This window comes from Pholcus phalangioides, unplaced genomic scaffold (genome assembly GCF_987345545.1).
Source record: "Pholcus phalangioides strain wild (caught in Gottingen) unplaced genomic scaffold, Ppha-v1.0 ptg000009l_1, whole genome shotgun sequence".
NCBI classification, from domain to species: Eukaryota; Metazoa; Arthropoda; class Arachnida; order Araneae; family Pholcidae; genus Pholcus; species Pholcus phalangioides.
This window is the reverse complement of record NW_028301602.1, coordinates 5365415-5379175: the sequence shown is the minus strand read 5'-3', so window position 1 is coordinate 5379175 and position 13761 is coordinate 5365415. Positions and strand designations below refer to the sequence as shown.

At 36.2% G+C, this 13761-nt stretch overlaps 1 protein-coding gene across 1 annotated transcript; it reads left to right on the top strand.

Annotated features, from left to right (window-relative positions):
* The first annotated feature begins 903 nt into the window (after positions 1-903).
* LOC149081667 (uncharacterized) lies at positions 904-11951 on the top strand. Its single transcript, XM_089236844.1, has 3 exons — positions 904-971; positions 3827-4052; positions 11656-11951. The coding sequence occupies exons 2-3, from the start codon at positions 3859-3861 to the stop codon at positions 11846-11848; spliced, it is 387 nt and encodes a 128-aa protein (XP_089092970.1). The 5' UTR covers positions 904-971; positions 3827-3858; the 3' UTR covers positions 11849-11951.
* The last annotated feature ends 1810 nt before the right edge of the window (positions 11952-13761 follow it).

Below are 13761 nucleotides of genomic sequence, written 5' to 3'. Positions count from 1 at the left end.
AATTGAATGGGGTTGTTGGTGTTTGAAGAAAGACAAAAAATATTTTTTTATTCAATTATTTCAATAATTTTTATGTTTTAAAAGAGAAAATGTCGCACGACAATATTCTGCTCAACATCTTTATTAATTATTTTCTGCAATTGTTTTTTAAAAATACTCTATTTCTATCCCAATTCAACCTCTCAAAAAAAGACTTTTTGTCGATAAAAAACTATAATCTACGTTTTAACAAATTCAGATGTTTTTCGACGTATAATCCGCGGAATACACACACACACACAAAATTACGATATACTATGAGAAATACCGTAATTCGTAAAATTCACGAAAAAAGCGCAATGTCAATGTTGTTAATTAGTAATGCCGTATAAAAAAATAGATCTGTTTATTTTATTTATTTATTTTTCGTTTTGCTTTGTTTCGCAACATGTAACTTTTCCCGTACCTTTTTTATTTCATGATAGTTTTTTTTTTCATTCGCGTTATAGGCCTTGAAGGAAACCACCGAGTGAATATTGGCAATTGTTCTCAACCTTTTAAGCATTTTCCTTTAACAGCCGTAATATCATGAAAAAAAAAATTGCAGTTTATTGACTTCGAACTTTCACATGTAAGAAGACAATTAACCTTTTGGTATCAGTTGGGGAAAAAACGGAACGAAACAGATCTTATAGGTTGGAAAATACGAAATAAAATGTTTTTTAAGCTCTAAATATAGAAAGACACTTGAATTCCACTGTTTTTTTATTCTGAAGAACTATTTTATTTCTCCTTGAAAAGTAAATTTCATGGGGCAAGAGCAATGAAATTGTCCCTCTTTTTTTTTACTCATTTGAGGAAAGCAAAGTAAGGAGAAAATAAAAAAAGAGAGATTTTTATATAAGTACCAAGGGTTAAAGTTTTCACTGGTTTTCACGCTGAAGTGCACGTGTTCAAGAGTCAGATGACATAGAGAGCATCTTATATAAGTGGTGAGTGCGATTAATTTACAAAAAATAATAGTAATTAGTAATCTTTTTGTTATTTAGGGAATGAGAAATTATTTTTTGTAACACTGATTCTCACGGATCTGTGTAGTTTCCTGAATATCCAAGTCGAATAATTTCCGGTGAATATAAGCCGCGTTCGGAAAAAAGACAAGCAAGTTTTCTTAGAAACGATGCAGGTTTTTAAATACTAGATATTTGCATACGCCGCTCTAGTTTTTATTAAAGAGCTGGAAAAAATCTCTAACATTTATATATATACAAAACTTGTTTTATATTTATTTAACTGTCTTACAGGACTGTCTTTTTCTTTGAGTTTTATATATCTGCATGTTACGGTCAATGTCGTAAATCCAGTTATTATGCATAACGCAGATCATTTTCATAAATTTCTGTAAATTTATCACTTTTGCCAGCTGTTATGCATAATACCCAAGCGTCGTGGGTAAACATGATAAATCTCACGAATTCATTGCAATTGTCGGTTATTATGCATAATCGACATTTCGTATTGGTAAATATGATAAATTGGTCCCCATTGTCGTGATAAGATTTAATATTTAAATAACCGTTCTTGTGTGAGCCAGAGTCTGAGCTGGATATAATGAACTCTGATTTAACAATTTCTTTTTAACATACCCGAAATTATTACTATAAATAACTCCTACTTGACGAATTCTGAAATCGGACCTCGATATAACAAACTACTTTCTTAACAAGTTTTATGATCGTATTTTTAGTATTTATCAAATTTACCAATGACTTCGGATGTTATGCATAATCGCTGAGGAGAGTGATAAATTCATCAAACGTACCGTATAAAAACAGCAGATTAACCACATTCACCGACACATTACAATGCATAACATTACAGAAACAGAGAGAGAGAAAGTGAAATATACATAGCTACATTTTTTACATACGCAATGCCCTGTAGTATCGATCTAATTTTAAACTACATTTCAAAAGGAAATATCCATTACGAAAGTATTGATTAAAATATATTGGAATCCCCCGAAATCTCAGAGAGTCAGCAAAAATGTTATTGCACAAGCCCAAAAAGCAAAAATAGCCTTTTAAAGTTACATAGGCCCCAGCTTTATTGTGAAAATGTTCAGTAATTTTTTAGCATAGACGTAAAAAATAAAAATTATTAAGAATGGGCAAAAGTTTCGCAACATTTTAGTAATTTAATTTATACTTTTGTTGGTATCGATATCATAAATGTGATGAACCACATCAGACCATGAGGTAATTGATAAACTCCGATGAGACTATGTTCAGATCTCCATGCCATTCGGCCATCAAGGTCTAGGAGTCAATAATTTTGGCCTACCTGGCGTTAACCTCTTTTTTGTGGTCACTGTGCCTTGATCAACACTGCATTTGCAAAATATGTTTCGGGTTGCTTCCTCAACGTGGTGGATCAACTCTTAAAAAAAACTTCTCGAACTTGGTGTTGTTGCAAATTGTCTTTGAGCTACTTTCTCTAGTAGGTAACCCTTTGACGAAATATCTCGCCTCCTTAAAAGCCTCTTATTTTATCCTTGACAAGCCTAAATATTTTGTCGAGTTCATTTCTCAATGGAAGACCTTTCCCCATATCCCTAAGTTTTCCCCATACCCTAAGTTTTCCCCATATCCCTAAGTTTTCCCCATATCCCTAAGTTTGCACCTACTGAAAATCGGAAGAAAACCGATTTTTTTTTATATGTGACCTTTAGAGGGGGTTCAGTGATTTCTGCTGTGGCACTTGAAGGGTTAAGTTTCTAATGGTGAACTTCCTTCGGTAAAGTGACGTGGAAATCCTCAAACTATGCTTTGATGTAAAAATTGCAAAAATTTTGACTCCCTTTAATAAATAGCGATTTATTTTGATGTAAGCGACTGGGCGAGGAAAGAAATGGCGTAAATCTCGTGTTATACATTTTTTTTATGAAGCCATACTCTAGTATGAACCTGTTTTACAATTAATCACGTTCATAAGGGCCTAAAGGTATCCGACTACGTTGAAAACGCATTTTGGAAGAAAATATCGATTTTTATTTTTATGAAAACTCTATTTTTTGTGACTCCAAAACAGACCTTGTTTTGTTTATATGACGCTCAGAACCATAGTGACCGCCCACTTTATTGCTGCGGTTTTACATACAAGTAATCCACGAATAAAAATTTTGAACGCGTTTAACGAAGAATGCTATTTTTGACATTTTGCCTGAGTTTAAAACAAGATTTCTAAAAATCTATTCATTGTATCATTACTAAATGTTAAATATGATATTTTGCTCTATATTACCGAGGTTATGAACTAAAATCTGAGGCCTATCACAAATATTTGTCTAATTACAGTGTTTTATAGACGAAATTTAGAATGAAATTTCCAAAAATTTTCACACGTACATCATCTAATTTAAGTGTTACTATGAGCATATCATCATGCAATCCTTTAAATTCAAGTTTGTAACCTGCATCATTACTAGCTGAATGTATCTAGAGCATCCATTACTAGCTGAATTTTTTGTGTTGATTTACTTTTAATTGTGTCTGAATTTTCTTTTGTAATAATGTATGATTTTATGATATCGATTCCCTTTATCTCCCAGAATACACAAAATCGGGATTAAGGGAGCCCCCGAAATTATTAATACGTCTCTGGCCCCGCTATTGTTTTCGCACCGGGTCCCGCGTTTGGTGTGGGTGGCCTTGTGCTATAAAAAAGTAAACAAAATATTATCGCTATATTCTAAACCTAGAATTTTCGATATTTTTTTCAAGTAGTATCGGTAAAGTGTGTAAAATATTTTCTTGAGAGATATGCAGCATTATATTTATTTCCCTAGGTTCAGAGGTCGAAGCAGTTTCTTAATTTTTAATGGCAGTCAGCAAAAAAGCAGTGAAATTACGAAAGAACCAGCTTTTCCTAAATTTCCCAATTGTCTTCATATTGATATCCATGTTCAGTCTCGATAACGTCAGTTACTCTGCGGCACAAGTTCAGTTTTTTCCATACTATTACCCGATTCACGTTCCGAAACCGAAGCATACTGTCAATTTCGTCAAAATGCCGTAAGTATATATAAAGAAAATGATTTGAATTATAATATAGTTTATCAATTGAAATTGGAAATGTTTGTTGTCTGTCACTGATGGTATGATATTTTTATTTGCATTGCAAGCGCAATTTCTGTCGTAAATTAATTTTACTGAATTCGAGTCTTACGTCTAAAAATTTAGTCACAACTTATCAAGAAACGAAAGTTGTTTGAACATGAATATCGAAGAAATCCAGTGTAATGAAGATGCATTATTATTTTTGTAATTACTAAACATCGATGCTGGTCGTCAAGGAAATGAAATTAGTATTAATTTAAAGCTCCTTGAACTTACTACTTCAACAGCAATGTGAAAATAACTTGAAATTCAAAGCAAATTTTATTACACTATGTAGCAAAAACTTTTTTTTCTTTGTCCTTAGGTAAAATTTGTTATTTCTGTGTTTGTTCGGCCTAAATAATAATGATAACGATTGTTATTCCCGCTTCCCCTCAAACTTTAGTTTTGTAGTGAGGGGATGGATATTTATTAATTGGTCATTTACAATTGGCTGATGGGGTGACTGGAATAATAAAAATTGCAGAAAAACAGCTTTTCACAAAAGGATAATTTTAAAAACTGTAAATAACTTTTAGAATAGAAGTCATGTATCTGGACGTTTCACAGGAAATAAAATTTGAGTTAAAATAAAATTTTGAATTTTAAAAATGATGTGTGACGTTCTCCATTTTCATTCACATTCACACTTCATCTTCACGTTTTAGTCCCCAAAAGTTACTTCCACGATATTTTCAACGTGTTGTTCCTTATAAAGGGATGCTCCAAATCAAAAGTTCCCTGGTGAAGGTACTCTTTCGGGTAGGCACAAACGCTTTTCGTCGGCTGAAGTTGGTTTTCTGTGGTTCCCAACTTCAAGGCGCAAATGCGAGCCGATCTCCCCGTTAAAAAGTCTCGCCACAGAGAGCAACAGTCCTACAACGGTAAATCATTCAACCATAACACTTCACTCATAGTTAGTAAAACTGGGGGCAGATGACAGCACTACACATAACAAGCATTACACAGAAACAAACTTTACGTCAGGTTGCACTACACGTACACGCACATTAACGCATGTACCGATTCGTTGGGGGGTTCCGCGGAGGGGGGGTGCATGTGTGGTGTAGCAGTAGTAGGTAGGGGCTCGGGGATCCATGGTGTTCTTAAGTCAGCCACCTTGTTGGGCAATTTGCCTGTTGTGGCGTTGTATTTGTATTTGTATTTGTATTTGTATTTAAATTTTCCGAATTTTTCTTCACAGCTAAGCCAAAACTAACTATTAAAAAAAATTCTTTTCGATCGATTTAATGATTTGTGTTTATTATACGTTGAAATTACCTTTTAAAAGAAAACAATTAATTAACTAATTAATTTGGATTGATATCTTTACTAGAACCACTTGGGTTAGGTACACATATGTAAAACCTGCGGTACCTCAGGTCTTAACTTGCAAAAAGAATCATTAAAAACCGTTTTAAATGGGATACACATATGTGTACCTCAGAAGCGAAAAGGATAAGCGTGGAGAATGAGTGTGCCATTCGGAGAAACATTGGACATAACATTTTTGTACAGAGTTTTGTTTTTCTCCTAAGCTCAAGATGATTTTTGGTCCAACGATTACCTGGGAAGCCGTTAAGTTAATGCGAATATAGATATTCCAAACTTCTTTATCGGTCTTTGACGTTTTTGAGACGTTCTTTGTATTACAGGCTCCTCTGCAGTCCCATAAAACCCGTCTTTTAATCTTTGTCACAGAAAACTTAGAGAACATGTTGTGTAGGTTTTTTAATGTTTTAATCCTGCAAATAGTTTTTATCTAGAACTGTGAGGAACTATTTAATGGGACAAAGTTATGAGTATAATGGTGGCAGTAGTACTTTTTGGAAATCAATCATGTGAAATGTAAGTACAGTATTTTGTGAAAATTTCAATATCGCATGACACAATGCCGAATAAAAAGAAGCTGTGACACAACTATAGCATTAGATATACTGCATATATCTGCAGTTTTTACTGTCAAATCAGCCATTTTTATTTTGGCATATCTTTGGTTTTGTTAGTGGGAGAAAGTGTGACCTTTTTGACGATTGATTGGTAACGATTGGCTGTATTTCTCGTTATAGTTTCATGAAATATGAATATCAATGATTTATGAGATCAATAACTGGCGATTCGAGGAAAAATTTTAATTTATTGCATAATGTTTTCACGATATTTTCTTACAACTCACATAGTCCGGCTTCTCAGGTATTTGACCCCCCCCCCCCCCCAGCAGATAACAAAAAATTTGCTGTGCTTATCGTAAGAGCAAAAAAGTATAAAATTGCTTTATATTTGGTCTTTTTTAGTCGTAAATTATTGGGAGATGTGGTCTGCTAACTAAGGACTAAAATCGTGTTATAAAGTGTTATCAAAGATCAAATTATTCCGAAATTTTAATTATTATCGAAGATTTTCTTGGAACAAAATAACTTTATAGCATTAATTCAATATAAATACAAACACAATATTACAAAACAATGCATATATTTGAATATGCACAGTTATTATGAAAATGCTTCTGCCACGAAGCTGGGCTGGAAGAGATCTCGGCAACGGGATAAGTCCAGTGGCAAAGTTCTGGTGTTCATTCATTCAGTTATTATGAAAATGGAAAATATATTTTGGTTTCGAACGTTTTTCAAAACATTTTTAAATGGTAGAATATGTGGTTACCAGACGTCCTTCTTTTTTATGTCACTTAAGCGTCCTCCTACGCTTTAGAAAATTCACTCCATTTGTATTCATTTTCCAGTTCCCAGAAACATTCAGAAATAAAAAAATGGAATGGACAAATAACACTCAATGCCGATTCCTATGATGAAATCGCCTCTGGCAGAAAAGAAACACTTCCGAAAAAACCTTTCTGAGGGTAGGGAAAGAAAATTTCTTGCCTCGCTTCAGGCAAAGTAATAAAACTGGCCAGACTTTGTGAACAATTCATTATAAGTGAGGGGATCGGTATTTGTTCTTTTTTTTTGCCCTTCTGTTGGCAGGGCCGCAACTAGATACCTTGCCATCCGGCGCCCTTTTTAATGTAGAAAAAGCAGTTAGAGGGGGAATTCGGAGCCCCCTTTTGGTTCAGCACCCGGGGCGCCAGATCCCCCCTGCTTCCCCCCCCGCCCCAGTTGCGGCCCTGTACTGTTGGTAATGTTTTGAAAAATTATTTTGTGTGGAAGCGAATTTTTTCTAAGTTCCCGCCAGTAAAGTGGTGCCATCTGTTGTGGAAATCTTGAAAAGTGACGTTTCGAAATAGGCGCACGCAAGCGTACCCCTTTCTCTCTCCAGGTTTTGAATCTGATGACCCTATTAAAATAAAAATAAATTTGTTCTGGGGATCAATATCAGAAATGAAATATCCCCATCAAAGTCATTGGACGCTATTTTTGGTGCTGCCATCTGTAAGTATATATCAGAACTATAGGTTTCTCAAAAACACTTTCAGTGAGGTATTCTGCTTTGGCTTCAACTGCTAAAAAAGGTCTATCAGTCTAATTATTTTTTTAATTAAAAGACACAGTTTTCGACATTAGGAGTCATTATCTTTCATGGATTCGTAGTTCACAATATTTTGAGAAACTATGCTATTGATTTTAAAATTTTAAAATTTTTGGTGTGGCAATATGATTGGGATCAAATCGAATGTTTGACAAGTTGGTGGATAAGACAATTTTCCGCAACGAATGTTATTTTCTTTTCCTCTCTAATATTATCATTTTACGCTGTATTTTACCAATGCAATATTGTGTTACTCCAAGATGAAGGAGAATAGGGCTCTTTTGAGCTCAGTGCTGTGTATAACATTCAACGGTCGCGATTCGCAATAAATACGTATATGAGAAAAATTGAGATTACGACGTCCTTGAGAAAGTATAGGAAACCACAGCAGATCGAGCATTTGGAGTGGGGGTCATTCAAGTATTACGTCAGCATCGGGGGAGGGGGGTTCGGATTTGCTGACTTTTGATGACAAGGGGGATTTGAAGGTTGCTTACGTCATCAACCACCCCTTTCTTTTTGAAGATATGAAATATTCAAAGCTGCTGACGGGGGGGGGGGTCAAAAATGGCTGAAAATCTGCTTACGTAATACTTGAATGGCCCCAGTGGAAGAATCTGTGGACAAAAATTTATAATAAGAAACTGCAAATAAAAAACAGCACAAATGTTGCACACATCCTTTCGGAAGTGATTCTATTCATATTTCTCCAAGCATTATATAGCCACATATACTACTCGCATTTACTCATCATTTTGCCGCATTTTAATCACTACTTAAACGCATATAGACACAAAAATTAAAAAAGACTTTTTTTTTCTATGTACTTCTTTCTTTTTGATGCAAATAAGAGGAAATTGTGCAACTTACATGTGACAAGAACTAAAATTACAGCATTGCACTTGAGAGTTACTTATTTCTTTTCAACGTAACTTGATTTAGTGAATATAGTTAACAAATTTCTAATTCACTGAGTACTTGAACAGAACTGCAAGTCCGTTAATGTAACAAAACTTTTGATGTAACAACAACTTGGGCTTTTTGCGTCACGAAACCCATGTGATGTGTTTTTCCACCCCCCCCCCCTTTTTGGAGAGGTTGTTTTAACTGTTTTTGGTAGCTGAGATTGTGAGTGTTGAATGTAGCGGGGGGCATTTGCCTGGCTATCTCAAGTGTGACAGACCACGACCGAGTTTGACAAACCAGCTTCCTACATACAACTACACATACAAACAATACACTGTACTCAACACTAACACTGACTCTCTTTAATCCTTCACAAAAATTCATGGCCCTTCATGGCCAGTCTTTATGCTGACAGTCGGCCACTGAGGACGAGGAATCAGCTACAAATTTAATTCTGCTCTGCTCTGTTTCTTTGTAGCGTTATGTTTGCCAATCAATGAAAATAGCGCGAAGTCATTCGCGTCCTGAAAGAATTTGAGGTAATTGAAATAACATTATTTAACACCTTTGATGGTACGATTTTTTGAGTGAATGCCGTGGAAAACATTTGATGTATTTCTTGTCGTAAGCACCGCATTCGACAAACAGAATATTTGTTCAATATTAGCGCCGCCTGATGCGTATTTACAGGAGGCTTCAAGGGGGTAAATTTGAGGAATGAGTAGTGAAGAAAATTATCAGAATGATAAAAGCCTAGTAAAATGTTTTATAGTCCACAAGCGGTAAAACAATTAGTCTGCCTAGAGAGCGAGGCACTAGGTCAGTGACTGACCTACAGGGTTTGCAAACATGTGAATGGACAAGAGTATGTAAGCACTTGAGGGATCAAAAGAGTGACCAATAGAGCAAAGAACCTATCAGTGAGTGACCTAGAAAACGAGGAGAAAGATCAGTAACCGACCAAAAGAGTGACCTAGAGAGTGGCTGAGCGTGAGAGTGACCTGGAGATCTAGGAACCAGGTCAGTGAGTGGCAAAAAGAGTCTGTAAGCATGTTAATGACCAAAAAAGTGGCCTAGAGAGCGAGGGCCAGATCAGTAAGTGACGAAAAAAATGATCTAGATTGTTTGTCAGAGCGTGGGCGTGACCTAGAGATCTAGGGACCAGGCTAGTGAATGACCAAAAGCGTGACCAAGAAAGGGAGAAAGCATGTGAAGGACTAAGAGAGTGTCCTAGAGAGCAAGGTATTATATATATCAGTGAGCGACCAAAAGAGTGACTTAAAGAACGAGGAATTAGTCAAGATTCAATGATGAAAATAGTGATTCAGGTAGTGTAGGAGCATGGGAGTTAATGTAGAAATCAAGAGACCAGGTTAGTGAGCGACCCAAACATTGAGTAAAGTCCTCCTCTCACACGAAAATACTCAAATCGAACTCGAGTAGCTGGACTTCAAAGAGTCGCGAGTAGCCTTTTCTCCCTCACGCGGTGCTACTAAAAAAATCTCAAAGCCTGGGAAAATGAGTAAAAAGTACACAGTATTTACTTTAAATTCCTTATTACCTCATGAACCATGAAAATTAAAAAAAATAAATTTCCAGCGATTCTAGCAGCGTTAAAGATAATATTATTATTGTATCAAAAATAATTGTTATCCTACACTATCATCTCCGCTATAAAAGACGAATTAGAAAGAAATTATAGGTACATCCATGCTTTGTAGACTATTCATTTAGAACATTAAACGACCTTAGCACAGGGCCGTCTTAAGAGCATTGTGGATCCCGAGAGCGAAATTGATTTTTCTGAGCCACCCACCGCCTATATGGCTAGAAACTTACTTACAAATTCACATGCTCCCTCTCAAAAATTGGACCCATATTTCATTTCCATGAGGCCGCAGGTCATGCCAGGGGGGGCCCATGTATTAAGACGGCACTGTTTCGGCGACAGAATTACAAGATTCTTATTCCAAATTCATCGCAATCCACGGAATGAGAAAATAAAAAAAACCTGGAATAGGAATACTTACCTGGAATTAACTCCTGACACGCCGACATTAAAGACATCACAATTTAAGGAATGTGTGAGCCCGGATGAGTGAGTGATTGCCTAAAGGTAATCAAATTCACGTAGTAAATATCCATGATTTTGAGAGAGTATTAGTTTTATAAGAGATAAAGAAACTTTATTTTCGATAATATCAGACTGCGTTGTTTTCGTACCGAGAGAAAAAATATAGCTCTGTTTATCTTGGAGGGGATATGGAGTTTTCACTACACACGCACATGTGTGCGTGTGACCTATATTTACATTACACATATTCCAGTCCAGGGAGATTATGGTAGGCTACAGTAGGGAGCAGAAATTCAAATTAAATCCAACTCGTGGTCAACTAGCACCTCCTAGAGATAGAAGGCCTCTGCACTCTGCTTGTGACGTAAGTAAGTAGTCCATTTTCCCACAGAATTTTCAGGGGAAAAAATTCCCTGCTCGTGCCAGTATCATCGTTGTGAGGAAAAGAAATGATCGGACTCACAATTGGCGATGTCTATGCCCCACATCCAATCACTATGCGGTATTTGTGAGGCAATCAGGAGAGCCAAAATAAGAAGAAACGAAATAGGATGCCGTGTTTCAAAATGCGGAAAACTTGCTAGGTAGTCTGAATGACGTTTATGGCAAACAGTGCAGAGGCCTTCTATCTCTAGGAGGTGCTGGGTCAACCCATCGTACGACCTAAATCGTGAGTGACCTAAAACTGTGAGTGATCATAAGAGTGATCTAGAGATAGAAGTGTATTTACAGGGACGGAGACAAAGAGGGTTATGGTGGAGGGCTGCAAATTCCAGTCAATAAAATTAGATTTGAATGGGAGAAGGACGGCAAAACTTGTATAGCCCGACAAAAACAAACGCGGCATTTTGTTATTTTTCGTTAAAAGCACATGTCTGTTTTTAGTGCCTATTTTAAGCATTTTTGGCGCTATTTTAAGAATTTTTAGTGCCTATTTTAAGAATTTTAGTGCCTTTCTTGCCTGCCTATTTTGACCATTTTAGTGCCTAAACTTCCGGGCTGTAATTATAATATAGTACATTGTAACAGTTTTTTCTTTTATTATGCTATTTGTAGAATGTTGAAAGAGAGGATAATAGTCGTCCACAAGGACAGGGGTCTCGTCGATGACGGCGAATACAGCCAAATGAATACGGCCAACAGTCTCTTGGAGTCGGTACTGCGTACACCATCGGAGACCAACTGGCATCACATGATGGGAGACCAACTGTCACTGAACGATGAATTTCATCCTCTCATGATACGATAAATCTTCGTGTTTCCATTGACACATTTTTTTTTACATAATGCCATGTCATATACATATACGGTAAAGTCGTGTTTCATTTCATTGTTTGTATACCAAAATAATAAAAAAAAATAAGCAATTAAAGCATGTGAATAAATTTTTCCGTTGATGCTTGGAATTCGATGTACGTACTAAAACTCACCACACCATCGAATGCAAATATTGGAGAATTTAAATTTCATTTAGTGTCCTTGTTTTTTAATAGATGGTGCCACGGACAAGACAATTTAAAATTTGGTTATGAGTAGGGTTAACAGAGTCGAAAACTGAGGAAGGAGGACGCCTGCCCGAGCATCCTTTTTAACGTCACTTTTGCCAATGTTCACAGCAGATGGCGCCACTAGGAATCAGTATTGAGTGGTGTTTGCACTTTGTTTTCTTTGTTTTGGAAATGTCTTTGTTTTTGGAAATTACAAACAATGGTATTCTTAAAATGGATGTATATAGTGGTTTTCGTCTTCGACAGATGTTTTTCCGACTCTTATTTCATATTTACCTGGAGCACGCGCCTGCAACTTCAGAGGAGGGGGGGGGGGCAGGCAGAGGGGAGCAAAAGTTTCACCCTTTCACCTTCATCATTACAAGGGGACGCCAAACTACGTGATTGTCCCGGCTGACCAAGCATTTAGTTGCGGCTCCGTCCTGGAGCAAGCTAGGCCGTGGTTAGAATAGTATCGCTGCATAGCTTGCAACTTAGGTTCTTGTATTCTGGGAATTTCGACGGGGAATGAATGGAGAAAGCGTGTAAAATGTGTGAAAAAAAAACTGGCACGCAAATACTCATGTTAATGAAGAAATAATTATATGTGTTTCAAAGTGGAAAAATAAATTTCCCTAGAAAAAAAATAATACACATTAAAACTGCCGGAACTCCTCTTAAGTCGTCACTCCGCTTAAGCCATCATAATTTTTCGATAACTTGAGGTGACGACTTATCGAGGTTTTACTGTAATTCGAGAAACCTGAAAGGAGGACAAAATAATTTTCTAAAACGTAGGAGGACGCTTAAAATCATACCAAAAAATGAGACGTCTGATAACCCTAATCAAGAGAAACTTCGCCTCATGTAACCCAATTATTTTTACTGAATTTTCCCCGTTTCTTCCGACTTTTGTATAGAAATGACCGTATTTTCAACGAAGTTTGGTTGGATCTGTAATTTAATTGTAACTTACATCGTGGATGAATATAATTTTCGTCACCTAAAAATTAGACTACGATAACTATGGCTGTAGACGGTCATTTTTGCGTTACATTTTAATTCCCTGCGGCCCCCTTAATGTCCTAATCATGGACAATTTCATTTTAGCAATAGTTAGCGTTTTTTTTTTTTTTTTGACATTCAGCATCTTTTTGACAAAAACTGGCGATGTCCTGTATTGAAGATATTTCCTCTCAAATATATATCTCCCGTATTCAAGATCTCTACTCCCCGTATTTTCATCAATGAAATATGGTCAACTTGGTCAAGAAACTCATTGTATATAAAGATGGTGTTATATGCATAAATTCAAATAAATATGTTTTCTTTTTGAAACGTTTTCACTTTCAGATGGTTTCAGGAGAACATCTGAATATGCTGATCGAAGGTGTTGGGGAAACGCTGAGTTTCAAGTGACAAAAAATATTTTATTCAATCTGCCTGGCTTGTTTATTACGTTTTTCAGATTCTAATCTTTTCTACAATGTATAGTCCGAAATTCGGGCTTTAGCCAGACTTCGGGATAGCCCCTACAGGTCGAACCCTATACACCCCCCTACATATGTGCATCACTAAGATATACCGATATTCAGATTCCTTTGATCGTTAGGGTTGCCATAGCTAACCATACTTTTTATGGCTAATTATAAATGGCCATTAATTGTCACAAATA